General features: G+C 42.0%; 1 protein-coding gene across 6 annotated transcripts in view; it reads right to left on the bottom strand.

Moving 5' to 3' along the window:
* Positions 1-15090, bottom strand: part of CFAP58 (cilia and flagella associated protein 58) — a 214565-nt gene extending 199475 nt beyond the window's left edge. For 5 of the 6 annotated variants that reach the window (XR_012077570.1, XR_012077569.1, XR_012077568.1 and 2 more), the window contains exons 1-7: positions 14919-15090; positions 10320-10601; positions 8082-8230; positions 5373-5529; positions 4330-4524; positions 2122-2259; positions 10-169 (exon numbers count right to left, since the gene is read on the bottom strand). Coding sequence is in view for 2 of the 6 variants with exons in the window: in XM_072971840.1 (XP_072827941.1) it covers positions 10-169; positions 2122-2259; positions 4330-4524; positions 5373-5529; positions 8082-8230; positions 10320-10601; positions 14919-14927 (1090 nt within the window). In the remaining 4 variants the exon portion in view is untranslated. Of the gene's footprint in view, positions 1-9; positions 170-2121; positions 2260-4329; positions 4525-5372; positions 5530-8081; positions 8231-10319; positions 10602-14395; positions 14459-14918 lie in introns of those variants that run through there. The other variant, XM_072971841.1, reaches the window with a different exon arrangement.
* Positions 15091-15722: the final 632 nt, after the last annotated feature.

The following is a 15722-nucleotide window of genomic DNA, read 5'->3' as shown; positions in this document are numbered from 1 at the left end:
TTGGTTTACCTCTCTCTAACCCCAAGATCTGATTTTTCAGAGTTTCCTTGTGCTGTTCCACTTCTGCCTTTTGATCTTCAATCTGATGCAACTTCTTATGGATTTGTTCTCTGATTTTGTTGAGCTTCCCAATGTCCAGGCGCATCTGATGGATTTCTTCTTCCTTGGCCTGTAATTAGTTAGAGAAGACTAAGCAGGGACACACATTCTAAATAAAGGGCTGGCGACTAGATGATGGTAAATTCAGAACCAATACAAGGAAATTCTTTCCAGGCCAATTTAAAGTTGTTCTCTGAGATTAAATCAAAACACACACTGTTTGGTTTTGAGTAAACTGGAAAAACTCTAATCTCTGAGTAAAATAAATGGCTATATAAGCTAAAAATGATGAAAAGACTGATTAAGCCTGATGTCTCAAGGTACTATCAAATTGTTTAATCAAATGAGAATGCTGAGTTGCATGTATCATAAACGCATGAAATTTGTGTACAAATGCTGTATCTGATTAGACTCACAGAGTGATCTCTCTCAGAGGTTATTAACATGCTATAAAACTTTGACTCTTTTGGACCCACATGGCCACTGTAGTGCAATTACATACATTAGAAAAGGGGTCCTCCTTCCTCAGACTGTGTCAGTCTGTGACTGTACATATGGACAGATGGACAGGGTAACATTAACAGGCAAGTCTACTTGATGGCAAAACATATCAAAACAATAATTCTAGCAAAGTAAAGCACCAGATTTTTTGTCTATGGACTTCCAAGTTTTATGAATTTTCTTAAATTCAAATTAAATTCATTTTTTTAAATTTGCCATTCTTAGAAATGACTGGAAAGGATTCTTCTGCAAATAAATAAATAAATAAAAGGTAGCAATTATCCCCAGTTCCTGACATTTAGAGACTGCACGTAGCTCAACCTGTTACTCTCACATCACTGCTGGAAGCAGAATCCCACAGGTTCAGGATCTCAGAGCAAAAATTCTCCATCTTTCAAGGTGCCCCATTTGTGTTATCAAAGGAGAGAATTAATGGCATAAGTATTTTTACTTTAATTTCACCTTAGGGGCTAATACATTATTTTGCCTTAAGTAGTCGTTTTATTTCTGCTTCAACTAGGAGCATTCTCATAAAGAATGGTTTTGAGTCAAACTATTCCAGATTCCTTAAATGTTCCTCAGCCTCAGATCCTGCCAGGTCCAAGTTCATTGTCCTAAGGTCCCTTTCAATTGGAATAATAAGATGTTCTAATTCAGTGGTTATTAATCCAGACCTTATGGTTAAAATTCAGAAAAATCCTGTAAACCTCTAAGACTGCATGCAAAACAAAACAAAAGATGTGCAAACAAGCATGTGTGTGCATCTGTGTGTATGTGTATGTGTATGCTGTCACCAGATTCTCAAAAGGGGCTGTGACGCAGAAACTGTTAAGATTCACTACTCGAATCTATGTATTTTCCTGATTGGTCACTAATTTTATACCTAGTATTCTAACATAACCAGAGTAGGGCTTATGAATTTTTCAGAATTGCTGATAATTATAAAGCCACCCTCTTAAGCATGTAGGCATACAAAATGTATCCAACTATAAAACTGTTATCCAAACAATTTGCAAGCCTTCTTCAGTGAGGGCAGGGAGAAGACTAGGAGATCTGTTTTGAAATTCACATTGGACAGAAGCGAAAACCATGATTCTGCAGTCCTGAGAGTAGACATCAAATAGTACCAGTCCATCGCCCACCCCTCCCACTCCATCCTCTCCATACAAGTAGTAAAATATAATCTGACTTCCTTGCCACTCACTCATGTAAATGGTTTCTAACTCTAGGCAGCTGGTTACTTGCAAGGCTAAATTACAGAGATGAATATCTGAGCTTGCTTTGGAAAGCATTTGCATAATCATATGATCAATAATAAGGTTTGCAGTAGTCTAAGAATGGAAGTCATCAAACTGTCTGCTTCTGGGCATAAAGCAATCACTGTAGGCTTACAACCTGCCTCTGATGTATCGAGGCTAATACAGGTCATCCAACCAAGGGCTCCAACAGCCACAGCCAACCCGTATTAATAGGGAATGAAGGAGGGTATGATAGGAGACAGATAAATCACTCGGTGTTTACTTTGAGCTCCAACGCCTTCTGCTGGTTTTCCTGAGATAGCTGCTCACAAACCAAACTGTGCTGTTCGTTCTCTTGCTGAAGTTTAGCATTTCTCATCTGAAACTGCTCCAGCTCCTTTGCAGCTCTCTCATTCAGTATCTGAAAGACGCAAAACGAGCTGGTTAAGGCTTTTGAATCTGACTACAGTAGCTGCATATCCAGGCAGGAGGCCCTGTAGACCTACGGCAAGCACGGCAACCACACTTTTTTTTTGTCTTTGCAGGAATTGTTCTTTCTCCCCCGTGAAAGCACGAATGCACTCAAATATGATGAATGTTAAATGGCTGAGGGAAATGATGCCTTCTAATGAATAACACAGAGAGCATCATTTTTTTTCCCTGGGAGCCTTGGGAAGTCTTGTTCACAGGTGGTGGATAAATATTTTAATGCCTGTTTGCCATTTGGCAGGCTTCGCATACGCAACAATTGCTATAATCATTGCAAATGAGCTAGAGATTCGAACGGCTTTATCAGCCGTGGGGCTCAGAAGCTACATCTTCAGAAGCAAATCCCACATTAACATGCCTACAACATTTTCGTGAACAGAACCATTCACTGACACCAACAGAGACAATTCCCCTTAATCCAGCTTAAGTCAAAACCGTGGAGCAGCAGTGGAATGATTTCTATCTGCCTGATTCCAGTGTCAGTTGGATTTTCCTCTTTTCTACCTTGACTATCCTGAGAAGACATGGTTTTATAAAAGCAGAGGAGTCTGTTTTGGGGATCATTTCAACTGGGAAAATATTGGGGAGATAGAGGGAAATCAAACGGGATAAAAAAAAGAAGATACTTTAGACACTTACTCGAAAGTGTCTTTTTTTTTATTCCATTCAAGCAAAAGTTAAACAAAAAAATCCATCCAATTTCCTATCAATAGGAACTAAATAAAATATATCTAGCTGGCTATGCTTAAAAGGAAATTGTGTTTTCCATGAGTCCAGGCTATTGCTAAACAATGCACTATAGTTTTAACATGATGACCAAAAAATCTCTCCAATCTCATGCTCCAAGAAGCCTCATGTTTTTCCCGTGAATACTGCACACTGTATATTATCTATTTGATTTTTGGCTTTATATAAAATTAATAAAGCAACTGACAAAGAAATGTGATGTGTTCTAATATCTAATTTTTTAAGTAGAAAAAATGATGTATGACTTGAAAATACTTTGGAAACTTCCTAAGAGGATATATTTTCAAGAAATGACTCTTTTCAGTTACATGAATTGGTTCTTTAAGAAATTAGAAAAGAACGACTAGCATTTGTGTTACCTTAAATTGCTGTTACAGAGGAAATGTTTAAATAAAAAAAAAAGGTACCACATTTAAAACACATAAAGACTGAGTGTGGTTTCCCAAACTTGAAAATTAAAAATAAATCATGTTATATTCACAGGCTGGAATGCTTAGAGTAACGAGAGTGAATGAATGGTCTACTGAGCTCTGTCCAATAGAACTTTCTGTAATGATCTCAATGTTCTCTATCTGCACTGTCCAATATGGTGCCTACTAGCCCCATGTAGCTGTTGAGCACTGAAAATGGTGCTGGTGTGACTGAGGAACTGAAGTTTTAATTTTAAACGATCTAAATGTAAATAGCCATGTGTGGCTAGTGGCTACCATATTGGACAGTGTGGTTCTGTAAGTATGTGGCAACAACATGAATGAATCTCACAAGCAGAATATGTGAGGAGAAAGAAGTTAGACATGAAAGAGTACATCCTGTATGATTTCACTCCTGTGAAGTGCCAAAACAGGTAAAGCTCATCTCTACTGAGAATTCAGAAGAAAGCTGCCCTTCGCGGGAGAGAGTGACTGGGGAGGGGGCACCAGGGGGCTCCTGGGGTGCTGTTTCCTAGGCTGGGTACAGGTGACCAAGATGTGTTCAAGCAGAGAAAATTCATCAAGTGGTATACTTGTGACCTGTACATTTTTCTCTGTGTATGTTATACATCAATAAAAAGTTCAAAAGAAATTAACCTGTTGGAGCTGGAAGGGGGTGGGGTCGGGGGAGAAGGAGGGCATATCTACCCAAAAGGGCCATTCAGAGACCAAAGGCAGTGCTACGTGTTGTGTTACCAACATCCGTAGTGAAGGGAGTTTGCTGGCTTTCCAAAGAAAATTCAAAATTCACCATTCTCATTTGGCCAGGACCCCACCCAGCGCACCTTCTGCTCCTTCAGCTGCTGCTCCAGCTTCTGAAGCTCCTCCTTGCTCTTCTGCACGTACTGCTGCAGGGCCTTGATTTCCGTCTGCCTGGTGTCCATGTCTGTCTGAATCTGCTTGAGCTCCTTCTCTAGTTTTTCCTTCTTCCGAGTCTCCCGCGAAGCTTCATTCTGACGTTGCTGGATTTCCTGTTGGAACTATAGGCACAGAAAGGGCAGGGTGGAAAGAGATGGGTCTCAGATGGCCAAGCGCCTCACTCTCTCAGATAGTTCATTTTCAGGGTAGTCACTTGGTATTAGTATTTCTCCTCAAAGAGAGTCATCTTTGAACCCTAATATTCAAACTTTTCACGAATATTCTGTATTGTTTTTCAGAGCTGTGGCACTGAATGCCCACCCTGATGGCGGGAACAAATCCACAAAGGAAGGAATAAAATCCAGTTCAATATGGAAGCCCAGAATTCCAGAGAAGTCAAACATGGAAAGAACTCATCCAACTCTCCAGCGACAGAAACTAAATAAAATGTAGCCAGCTACCCTAAATATGAAATTGTGTTTTTCATGAGTACTGGAGATTGCTAAACAAAGGAAACGTCCTTCTCTCATCTCATTCTCAAAGGAGCCTCACATTTTTCTCCTGAGCCTGCATTTGCATACTATCTACTTGACTTCTGCTTTTATAGAAAAGTGTTCAGACAGATTCAGTTAGAGAGCTTCATAACGAGGGAGAAAGGCCAGGGGAACGGCTTCCACCAGCCCCAGGTGCGGGGCATCCTGGCTTTCACAGGGGACACCTGCTTGGGCCAGAAATGTAAGCAGCACCCTGCCTTGGTGACGTCTCAGACAGAGAACTTCAAGAAGAACGACTCAAGTAAAACTGCCTTCGCAAGAACAAACCAGAAAAACAAACAGAACAACGGATGTTTCGTTTGGATGCCAGGAGGTAAACTGAGACAGGAACAAGACGGAAAGGGAGCCTGGGAAAGGACAAAACCTCCTTCTGGAAGGGAATGTTCCTTCATCTTGCTCTCCACGGCAGAGCAGACCTGACTGATGGTCTGCTGGGCCTCTTCCCGGCTCCGTTCCGTCTCCTGCTGCTGCTCAGTGATCTGAGCTAAGGTCTCTCGTAATTTCACCACTTCAGACAAGAGCTGGTCTCTCTCCTTGGTCACTTCTTCTTTGAACTTCAGCAAATCTCGGATGCTGGGAAAAAAAAAAAAAGAACATGGGAGTCAGACAATGGTCATCTGCTGAGGGAACATTATCATCCTCTGAACTTGTTTTCAAGGGAAAGACTTCCAGTCAAGGATTAACACTATTCAGGTGTGAAAGAGAAAGATCTCTGTGCCCTGCCAGGGGAGCTGTTTGTGAGTTGTTAACTAGGGGGGGAGGGAAAGGCATTCCAATAATAATGTGCATAATGTGATCCCTTTTTTTTCTATTTTTAATCAACTATAACCCATGGGTGTGCGTGTATGTTATAGGCATTTATATAGAAGTCCAGAAAAATAGGCACCAAATTGATAACAGGTTATCTAAGAGGACTGGAATTAGTGGGGAAGAGTTGGGGGGCTGATTTTCGCTCCTTATGCGCCACATCCCTGTAGTATTTGAATTTGTTACAATGAAACTATAGTGTTACTGTCAGCTCTTCTAATTAACCCTAAGGAGATGTCAATTTAGGAAATTATTTGTTTAATACATCCACTGGAGAGCTCTAATCACAGCTATAAAGTCTAAAATGCAGCATAAACATAAGTAAACAATATACGTTGCCAGTTTTCTATCCATTCACCCACAGAGATTAGTTTCTCCGAAAGGGATGAACCAGATGAAATATTCCCAAGAACAAAATTTGGAAAATCATTCGTGATGCCAGTTCTCGGAGGATATGTGATAATACTCGTTGATTTGAACTGTAAACCAGTTACCTCAGCATTTCAGAAACCATTACGTATGATTTGGCATGACATTCTGCAGAAACGGCATTTTAAAAGTAGAAAAACTGTCTGCCACGACCCGTGCAGCAGAATCTGTCTAGAGCAAGGCAGCTACTTTAGAGCTGAGAAACCAGAGAACTTGCATTTGAGACACCTGCAGCTGACAGCCATCAAACGGCTGTTGAAAACACAGTAATCTGATACTTACTGACCAACAACTTTGATGTAACTGTTCAATAAAGAACCTTCAAAACTGCATTCAATCTCTTCAGAAACGAGCCCTTGAATTCTACAGTTACTGTGAAGACAGACAGCTACACCTAAGTGCACTGTTGAAGACAAAACTCTTGGCTGGATCATTTCTTCAGTCCTCCTCCTCATTATGTTCCAATTTTTCTTAAAAGTCCTTCTAACCAAATCAGTTCCCTCACATTTTTATTCAATAGTTGCTTGACTTCTTTAATAAGAAAATAGAGTGTATTACTATGGACACCACATCTTCTGTTTGTTTTTCCTATTCCCACTCCCAAAACTTTCACTCAAAACCATCTATCAACCTAGAATAAATGCATCTAGAAAGCATATAAAACCTAGATAGCAGAAAGATTTAGTTAAGGATGTGTAAGGAAGCTCATTCCTGATTCATTCATTCATTCAAGGTTTTACATGCCCTGCACAGTGCTAGACCTCTACAGGGAAGGTAAAGACAGATGTCTTCCTACAAGGAGTTCACAGCCTAATGGGCAGAGAAGCACAAATAATTTTGATACAATGTGATCAGTGCCATACTTGGGAGAGATTGGGTCTTATGGAAACAGGGAAACATAATGACTTTTTTGCTTGGTCATTGGGTCCACTTTTGGGGAGGAGGTTGGAAGAGAAATTGTTGATGGTAATGAAGATAAGATGGTGTTAAAGTTAAGATGTGTTCAGGATGACTCTTGAAGGATGTAGTTGTTTACTGAGTGGGGAAGGGAAGAAAAAGGACCCCTGGCACAGAAAACAGCACGTTGAAAGGCACAGAGGTATGAGTTAGCATGGTGTGGCTGGACGTGAGTCTAGCAAGTGACTGGGGCAGATCCATGCAGGGCTCTTGCAAGGCATGTTCAAGACTTTGGGCTTTATCCTTTAGAAACAGGTTGTTGTCAAAGGTGTTTATGCTGGAGATGGGAGCATATTTTTATGTTTTAGAAGCGTAAATCTGGTATGGAAGACGGTAGAGAGGAGATGATTCCTTGAAGGAAGGGAGAACAGTTAGGGGTCTATTGCCAAATCCAGAAGAGAACCAAGGCAGAAGCCCTGGTGACAGGGAGGAGGGGAAGACAGAAGTAATGCTTAGAAGGCAGCGTCAACGAGACGAAGCTTTAAGGCATGAAGGGGTAGCAGGAGTGAAAAGCAACCCTGTTTTCTGGCCTAGAACCTGGGGAGATAGGAAGGATGGTGATGCAATTAATGACGGGGTGTGGGGAAGCAGAGCGTATGGGAGGGGCTGGGACTCTCAGCAGACAGTCAGTCAGTTCCATTCCACACAAGTTGGAGAGAAATAAGCTTTAAATCTCCACTTGTTTTAAACCAGTAGCACTGACTCTATGGAGCCAGAAGCTGGATATAAACACAAGTCAGAAGTTCTTGCGTGTGGAGAAAGGGAGTGTTAAAAAGAAAAAATAGCGACAGGCAGAAAAGTATCTCCGGGAACCAAGCAAAAGCATTCACAAAGAAGGTTCAAGACGGCACCGGCGAGCCCCAGGCTGTCTGTCAAAGGAGGAGGCCTCTGCAAAAGCAAGTGCAACACGCATCACGAAGGCTATGACCTACTTGCTATCCTGGGCCGTAGACAGTCCAGATCCTTGCTCGACTAGTTTGGTTAGGTTCACGATTTCCTCTTTCAGGGCAAGAATCGTCTCCGTTGCCTTCTGCTCTTTATCATAGGCTGTGTCCACCATCTTCCAGGCCTTTTCAACTTCCTAGATGGGCCATGAGACATCAGTGAGAAAAACCAAAGTAGGATCCAGATGCAAGATCAGCTGAATGAAGAGAATACTAAGACAACTACATTATAGAAGTCATTTATTGGGAAAGAAGATTACACGTTACACTCTGTGTATTCAGTGTATATTGACTTCCTGCGTTGTTCAACAGGAGCCAGTCAATACTGAGCAGCAGTTTTAAGGAGGGGTGCTGGCAAAGTATATTTTTTCTTGTGTAGGTGAATGTGGCTACAAGGCTCACATACTGCAAAGACTGCTACAACTAGTGGGATTATTTCTAGTAAAGATGTTAAGATAGGTTTACAAAATTTAAAATGAAAGCTTATGTGCTTTCCAAATCCAGATATTTTATAGGGAAAAAAAAAGGCTGTATCACATAAGAAATGGTCTTGGATCTAAGCTCTAAATTTGAAGCTCCTGATAGATTCTATATGAAACATATATTTTGCCCTCAGGCCCCAAGTGAGCTCCTGGAGGGCGATACGGAGTTTAGAGCCACCCACAGCAATGAGGTCTTCACTGTCACCTAATTGTACACAACAGCCTTGGTCATTTCCATTTCCAGAAACTCAAGCTCAGGCCTTCTTATCAAATGCTTACAGGAGGAAAACAACACCTATAGCAGGGAGTGGAAACTGTGACTCAGACACCACTGGTTTTCTTTCTATTTGAATGCAATGTGGAGTATTAAGAGAAATACTTAAAAGTGAATTACAGCCATTCAAGTAAATGGATGAAGGACAGCAAATGTTGCAACACCCTTGAGTTTTGCTATATCACTTAAATTTCTTGCAAAACCCCATCAGGTGGAATGCAAGTCCTTTTCTACAGGTAAGTATCTATACACTTAAGGTGAAAATATTCTACTTTTATGTTGACAAGGAATAAAATGAGTGGAAGAAAGTGTTTAATTAAATAAATTCACGCTCATTGTTACATTAGAGAGATGATTCTTGGGTAACTGCAGCACGTAATGTAGTGATTCAAAACAAAAAGTCAGTTTATGGGATATATTTTTCTGCAGCAATCACATGTACTATTTTTGACAAAGCAAATGAAGGATATTTAAATGAAAATATGATTATATGAAATTTTGTCCAAAGGAACTTCACCACGTGGACTTTCATCAATTCATGACTTCCATCTCCAGTTTTTTAATTTACAATAAGAAGTGGGGTTTTTCCCTCATCACAAAAAGAATTGAAGCCTTCTCATATTGGTATTTCAGCAAGGAGAAGAAGAAAATAATACAGAGAAAATGACACTAAAAAAGTGGTTCCTAAAAAACTAGATAAGTCACATTTTGCACTGGTCTTGGAAATATATTTGAGCTGGGTATGTTTAATTGCATGATATCAAGGGAATTGTAGAAAAACTTTATACATCATTTTTCAGTATTAGGGTTTCAATTATAAAGCAAAATTTCTTAACCTCTCATTGCCCTGCAATCTACAAGAAATGTTTGTGTTTTGCCTGCAGAATCATGCAACACACTTGAGGATGGAAAAATTCTGTATAAAACAAAGCCATGCCTCCTTGATATGCCCCCGAGACTGAAGCCCTGTTCCCACGTTACGAGGAACTAGGGCAATCAAGGCAGAGGCAAAGGGGTGATAAAAGGAAAGATCATGCAAATTACTGTCTGGAAATTCTCAAGGTAATCTCTCCTAAAACATTGGAAAAGGTAGAAATATGAAACTATCTTTAACAAGCTATCATCATGAGATACTTAATTATTTATCTTAGGTCAAACAAGACATACTCATATGCCTAATACTACACTTACTTAGGGCAGATTCTTTCCACTAACTCAGTATTTCTTAGAAACCACGCCAGTAAAGTTCTACATTATTTTCTGCATAGTGAAATTCACCCAAGCTGATTATATTCTTTGAAAATGAACATTATTCCCTAGGCTTAATGAATATATAAATCATGTAAATTTTCACTGAATAACTTTTACTACCAGCCCAGAGCTGTCAGTATAATGAAAGGCTGATGCTTTAAATATAGGATGCAATTACGGCAGCTCGCCATTGGTTCTGTTTTCTAGAAGATCACTGACCTTCTTTAGGGTTACGATGGTGGTCCGATCATCCTGAGAGAGCTTTAGGGAAGCGGCGACCTTCGCGGAATTAACCACAATCTCTGCGTTCAGTTCCCTGCACTTGGCCATCAGACGCTTTTCATTGTCATAAGACTTTTTCATGACAGCATGAAGCTTCTCATATTCAACCTTAAATTTCTCCAGACTTCGGTCTCCTGAAAGTTCCCTGAGAACATGCTGAAAATCCCTTTCAATTTCTTCATATGCAGTTTCTTCCAGCATTTGTTTTTCGCTTTTTTCCTGTACAAAATGGCAAGGATGAGAATGAACAGTGCAGTATATTCTCCACCACTATTCAGGAATGACTGTTACTATCCATGGACAAAAGACCTTTGTACAAGCAAAATAAAAGCCACTGACCAGTGGACAGTTTAAGACTCTTTGATGGGAAGACTCTGTTCATCCTCTGATGCATGTCTATATGTACACATATGCACTAGGATAATAATATTTCCTATCACATGTTGTTAAGGATGAGAAAAAATGGGGCAATTCATGTCAAACACTTAGCCAAGTGCCTGGCAAACAGTAGGTAGGTATTCAATAAACTGCGAGCAATTATGATTAGTCCAAAGCCTGATCTCTCTTCATTTCATCCTGCTTCTTACTGTTCCCAGGACTGCAAAGGGAAGCCACAGCATGTGGAGGTCATGAGGTCTCAGGAAATACTGATATAGATACCATGAAGTCACACCCACAGTGAAGCCCATCCATAATACGGAATATTCTCCAACAAGAAATTCCATCCCCTAACAAAGATTAGCCTAGTTCATCTCCACAAGAATACTGAAGTGCCCTCTGTGCACTTGCCCTGGGCCTTCTCCACATTTGCTTTCCGTGATTAGCTGGACAGAAGATTATTTAAAAATATAAGCCTGGACATATACATGTGATTCAAGCAAGTCTGACGATGATTTAGATGAGAACCCAGGACTTAGTTACGTGAGAATTCTTATTTCCCTAGTGTTATGGACTGAACTGTGTCCCCCAGAAAGGTATGTTGAAGTCCTTCAGTAACTGTGAATGTGACTTTATTTGGAAACAGAGTAACTGCAAATATCACTAATTAAGTTGAGGTCATATTGGAGTAGGATGGGTCCTAAAACTTATGTGACTGGTTCTTATGAAAAGTGGGGAAAATTTTCTAACTATGTGGGGTGATGGGTGTTAACTAAACTTGCTCTGGTAATCATTTTGAAACATATACATATGTCAAATCATTATATTGTACACCTAAAACTAATACAATGTTACATGTCAACTGTATCTCAATAAAAAAAAGGAGGTGGAATTTGGACATACAGGGACACACACAGGAGAACGGCATGTGATGGATGGAGGCAGACATGAGACTGATACAGCTGCAAACCAAGGTAAGTTAAGGATGCTGAACCAGAAGCTGAGAAGAGAAGAGGAAAGATTTTACTCAGTTTCAGAAGGAGCATAGCCCTGCTGACACCTTGATTTCAGACTTCTGGCCTCCAGAACTGTGAAACACACAGCACAATAATAATAATAAAAAAAATAGGTATGGTTAATATATTTACTCAGCAAATATTGATTGAACATCTGCTGTATGTAAGGTGGAATGATGCAGCCTGTAGGAGACATCAAGGCAAGGAATAAACTGCCCTCCCGTAGGACATGTATACATTAAGAGCTGATGGGGTGTGAATGCTGATAATGGAAGTAAAGAATTTGATACCTGTCATAAAATAGATTCAAAGTTCTGCAAGGACTTCGAGGAAGATGGAATCACTCCCAGCAGCAAGAATTAAAGCAAATTTCATAAAGGAACTGGCATTTGAGCAGGCGCAAAAGGGAGACTGGAGTTTTCAGAGGTGGATGTGGAGAGAGAGGGCATTCCCGGCCCATGGCAAGACTTGATCAAAGGCTCAAGGCCAAGCAGGTATCCAGGATTTGAGATTGGTTAAGATGCTCAAGTTAGCTGAAATACAAGAAATATGACACGAAGGAAGGAGACCAGACAGGGAGTTAGGGACAGACTTGGGGGCCTTGAACGGCATTCTAAGGAATAGGGAGCGAATTACTCTGTAGGCCATGGGGAACCACTTCTACTTTTGAGCAAAAAACTGGTAAGGTTTGAAAGGTCTTATTTATGTTGGCAACATTATGCTTTGATATTCTATACTATAAAGGGCTTTAACATCATAACTCTATTACTAATCAAAGAAATTAACTGAGCTTTAATCCCAATAATAAAGCAAAATTCAAATTCACTCCGAAGATTTTGGCAAGCAATTTAGTTTACCTTCTGCTTTGACAAGCTTGTCTTGCCCAACATGGAGAAAGTCTACACATTTTTGGTTTTCAAAAACACTTGCACTATTGATTGCACATCTAAAGTTGACATATCAACAAAACAAGAGTCCACATCTTAAAATCGACGTGGAGTCACAAGCATATCCCTACAGCATTTTGCATAACAACAAAGGACTAACGTTAAACTCAACAGAGGTCTTCTTCCTGACTAAAAAGCAGATTATTGCAAAGATCTCAATACAGCGATTTCACAGAGGAAAAATCATATTAAGGAATAGTGCTGCTACTGCTCTGTGCTTTCCCCTCGTTGATGCTAAACTTGAACACACACAAACATTTATCATGGCAATGTCCTCGGTTACATCCCTGTAAAGGGTATTAATGTCAACACTTGATCACTAGCCTAATGATTTGTTTGCAGAAAAGGTTTTCCCTGTACACCAGGCACTGAGCACAGAAATGGAACAATATCAAAGGAGAAAAAGTTTTAAAGAAACTATTTTGAACAAAAGAGATTTGTTCATATTGTCATTAAATATATATATCACAATTAAAAGCAATGCCAGAATAATCTCTTAGCTCTTACCAGTGACCAGCTGGTATCCACAGTTATAGCATATAACAGTATCTATTTCCGAAGCATGATTTCAACATGAACTGATCAGAAATGAATTCTGGTGTTCCTTCATTCAGCACCTATCTACTGAGTGTTTACTATCTGCCAGGCTCTCTTCTAGGTGCTGGGAGTACTAATTAGCAGAGAAAAGGAAAGAGAGCTATACTGAAAAATGAGGTGAGCGTGGAAATGAAGACTTATGAAAGCAGGGGTGAGGAAAACTGGGCTAAGGTCTATTGAGAAGAAAAACAGGAGAAAGGAAGAAGTGACAGGAAATGATGAAAGGGAAGAGAGACTGGGAAATAATTAATTTATAGTATTGGTAACTGGGGCTTACGTGGGGAAAATGAAGAATGAAATAAACCAAGATGACTAGTGGGGGAGAAAAAGAGGAAATACTCAAAAGGAAATAACAGGAAAAAAAAGAGGAGGAAATGGGAAGAAAAGAGCTATGAATGAGTGTGGGTACCAGCTGGATGGATGTAAGAGAGAGCTGAGAGTGAGGGAGCCCAGAGACTGAGGAAGCTGGAGCGTCTGAAAGGGACTGTATGATAAGGAAAAGAGGGAGCTGTTGACCACAGAAGATGGAGTTTGCAAAGGGAGACTAGATGTGGAGGAGATGGAATGATGTAAATGGTGTAAAGGAGATAAGAGGAGGAACTGGAATAGGGGAGGGAGCACGATGGCGGTGATGATGGGAAGCTCGGACCAGGGCTGGCTTCGTGGGCATGTGAAGTATACAGTTGCACAGGGCTCCTTGCTCAGATGTGCCCCACCCTTGGTTTAATGCTCTGCTGAAATTCTTAGTATTTTTTTAACAAAAGGCTAACGCATTTTCATCCTTCATTGAGCCCCACAGACTATGAGGCTGATCCTGGCTGGGACTGACCAGGTGATGGGTGAGATGGGGAAGGGTTTGATGGGGTGATTAAAGATTTGGGTTGGGGCCATAGTGGATGAGGACTGTGACTCATAAGTGACGACAGGGACCTGAGGGTTGTCCAGGTTATAAATGAGGGTGCTAACAGACAGGCAAAGGTCATTAAAAGACTGCAGAAATAACCCCTCATCAGTGAGGCTGAAAATGGGGTGTGCTACAAAGTGGGGGTGTGAATGGAGAGCTAAAGATACTAACACAGTGGTCAGAGACAACACAGGGCAGTGATGATGGGCTGAGGAGCTTAATGAAGATGTGTAATAGCAGGTGATCAGACGAATCAAGCTGTGACAGGTGGACAAGAGTCAGTGCACAGGGGTGACCCTGGGTATTTATGACGCTTTCTCCCAGTCAGCCAGACATCAATATTTCCGTGTGTATCTCTCCTGCGGCATCACCTTATGGGTCAGAATTTAGGGGTGGGGGCCTGTCTGTCATCTGTGAGTCTGGGAACTTAAGAATTTCCTACCATTCTGAGCACAGCGCCAGTTTAATAGGGTGAGGTAGGGGGTGTCCACCAATGGAAGGAGAAGCAGGAGACAACGGGGCCAGAACCAACAGGGACGGGGGTGGAGGCGGTGAGGCTGCAGGTGGGGCAGGATGTTGACCGGGGGAATATTCGGAATCAGTGGATGTGACAGGGGATAAGTCTACAGCAGAAAAGGGACGGCGGGGAGGGATAGAGCGAGAGGCGACAGAGAGAGGGGCGCTGGCTTCTGACCTCGGCCATCCTGACGCGCTCCCGGAGAGGCCTCAGAGGCTGCTGTGGAGCCCCCGGGAACTGGGCCGGAGTCTGAGGAAGGGGCTGTGCACCGCCCCCAGCGTCTAAAACGGCGCCACGTTATTTCTGTCCCGCGTAGGGGGCGGAAACCCGGCGCTCGGCGCGACCTCGGGTCTCCTAGCAACCGCCACGCCCTTCGGGGGGTGCAGCGAAGTTCGAAAGGGGTGGAGCCTCTGAGGCCCGCACTTGGGCGGCGTTCCTCAGAGTCGTACGCAAATATCCTGGATGGGCGGGACCAGGAAGATGAGGGGCGGTGCCTCTGAGCGGCTGGGAGGAGTCCCAAGGTGTGCGCCAGAAGTCCCCAGGATGCGCCGAAGTTAGAAACACCCAGGAGAAGGGACCCTCTCAGCGAGACCCGGGAGCCGGCAGTGGAGAGCCGAGGACGACCCTCTGTGGATCAGTCAGTTCTGGATGAGGGAAGGACCGGCAGCCTCCGTCTGCCCTCTGTCATAAAGGGACTTGGCCACAGGAACAGGAAATAATCTCAACTGGAGTCGATTCCAACCCTTAGGAGGCAGCTACTGTGTGCAGGACACAAGGGTAAAACTAAAAGAAAACACAGACCCTGCCCCTAAAGGGTTCAGTCACTAGTGGTGAGGAAAACAGGGTGCAGAGGTCAACGCACCTGGAAGACCGTACGTGGAGCCACATCATGAAAATCTGCCTGGATTCTGGGGCTCCTCTCTAAAGACCCTTTCTTCTCTCTCTCCCTTTCTCTTTCTCCCTCCCCTTCCTCCTCCACCC

This window comes from Vicugna pacos, chromosome 11, assembly GCF_048564905.1.
Source record: "Vicugna pacos chromosome 11, VicPac4, whole genome shotgun sequence".
NCBI classification, from domain to species: domain Eukaryota; kingdom Metazoa; phylum Chordata; class Mammalia; order Artiodactyla; family Camelidae; genus Vicugna; species Vicugna pacos.
This window is presented reverse-complemented; position numbering and strand designations above follow the sequence as displayed.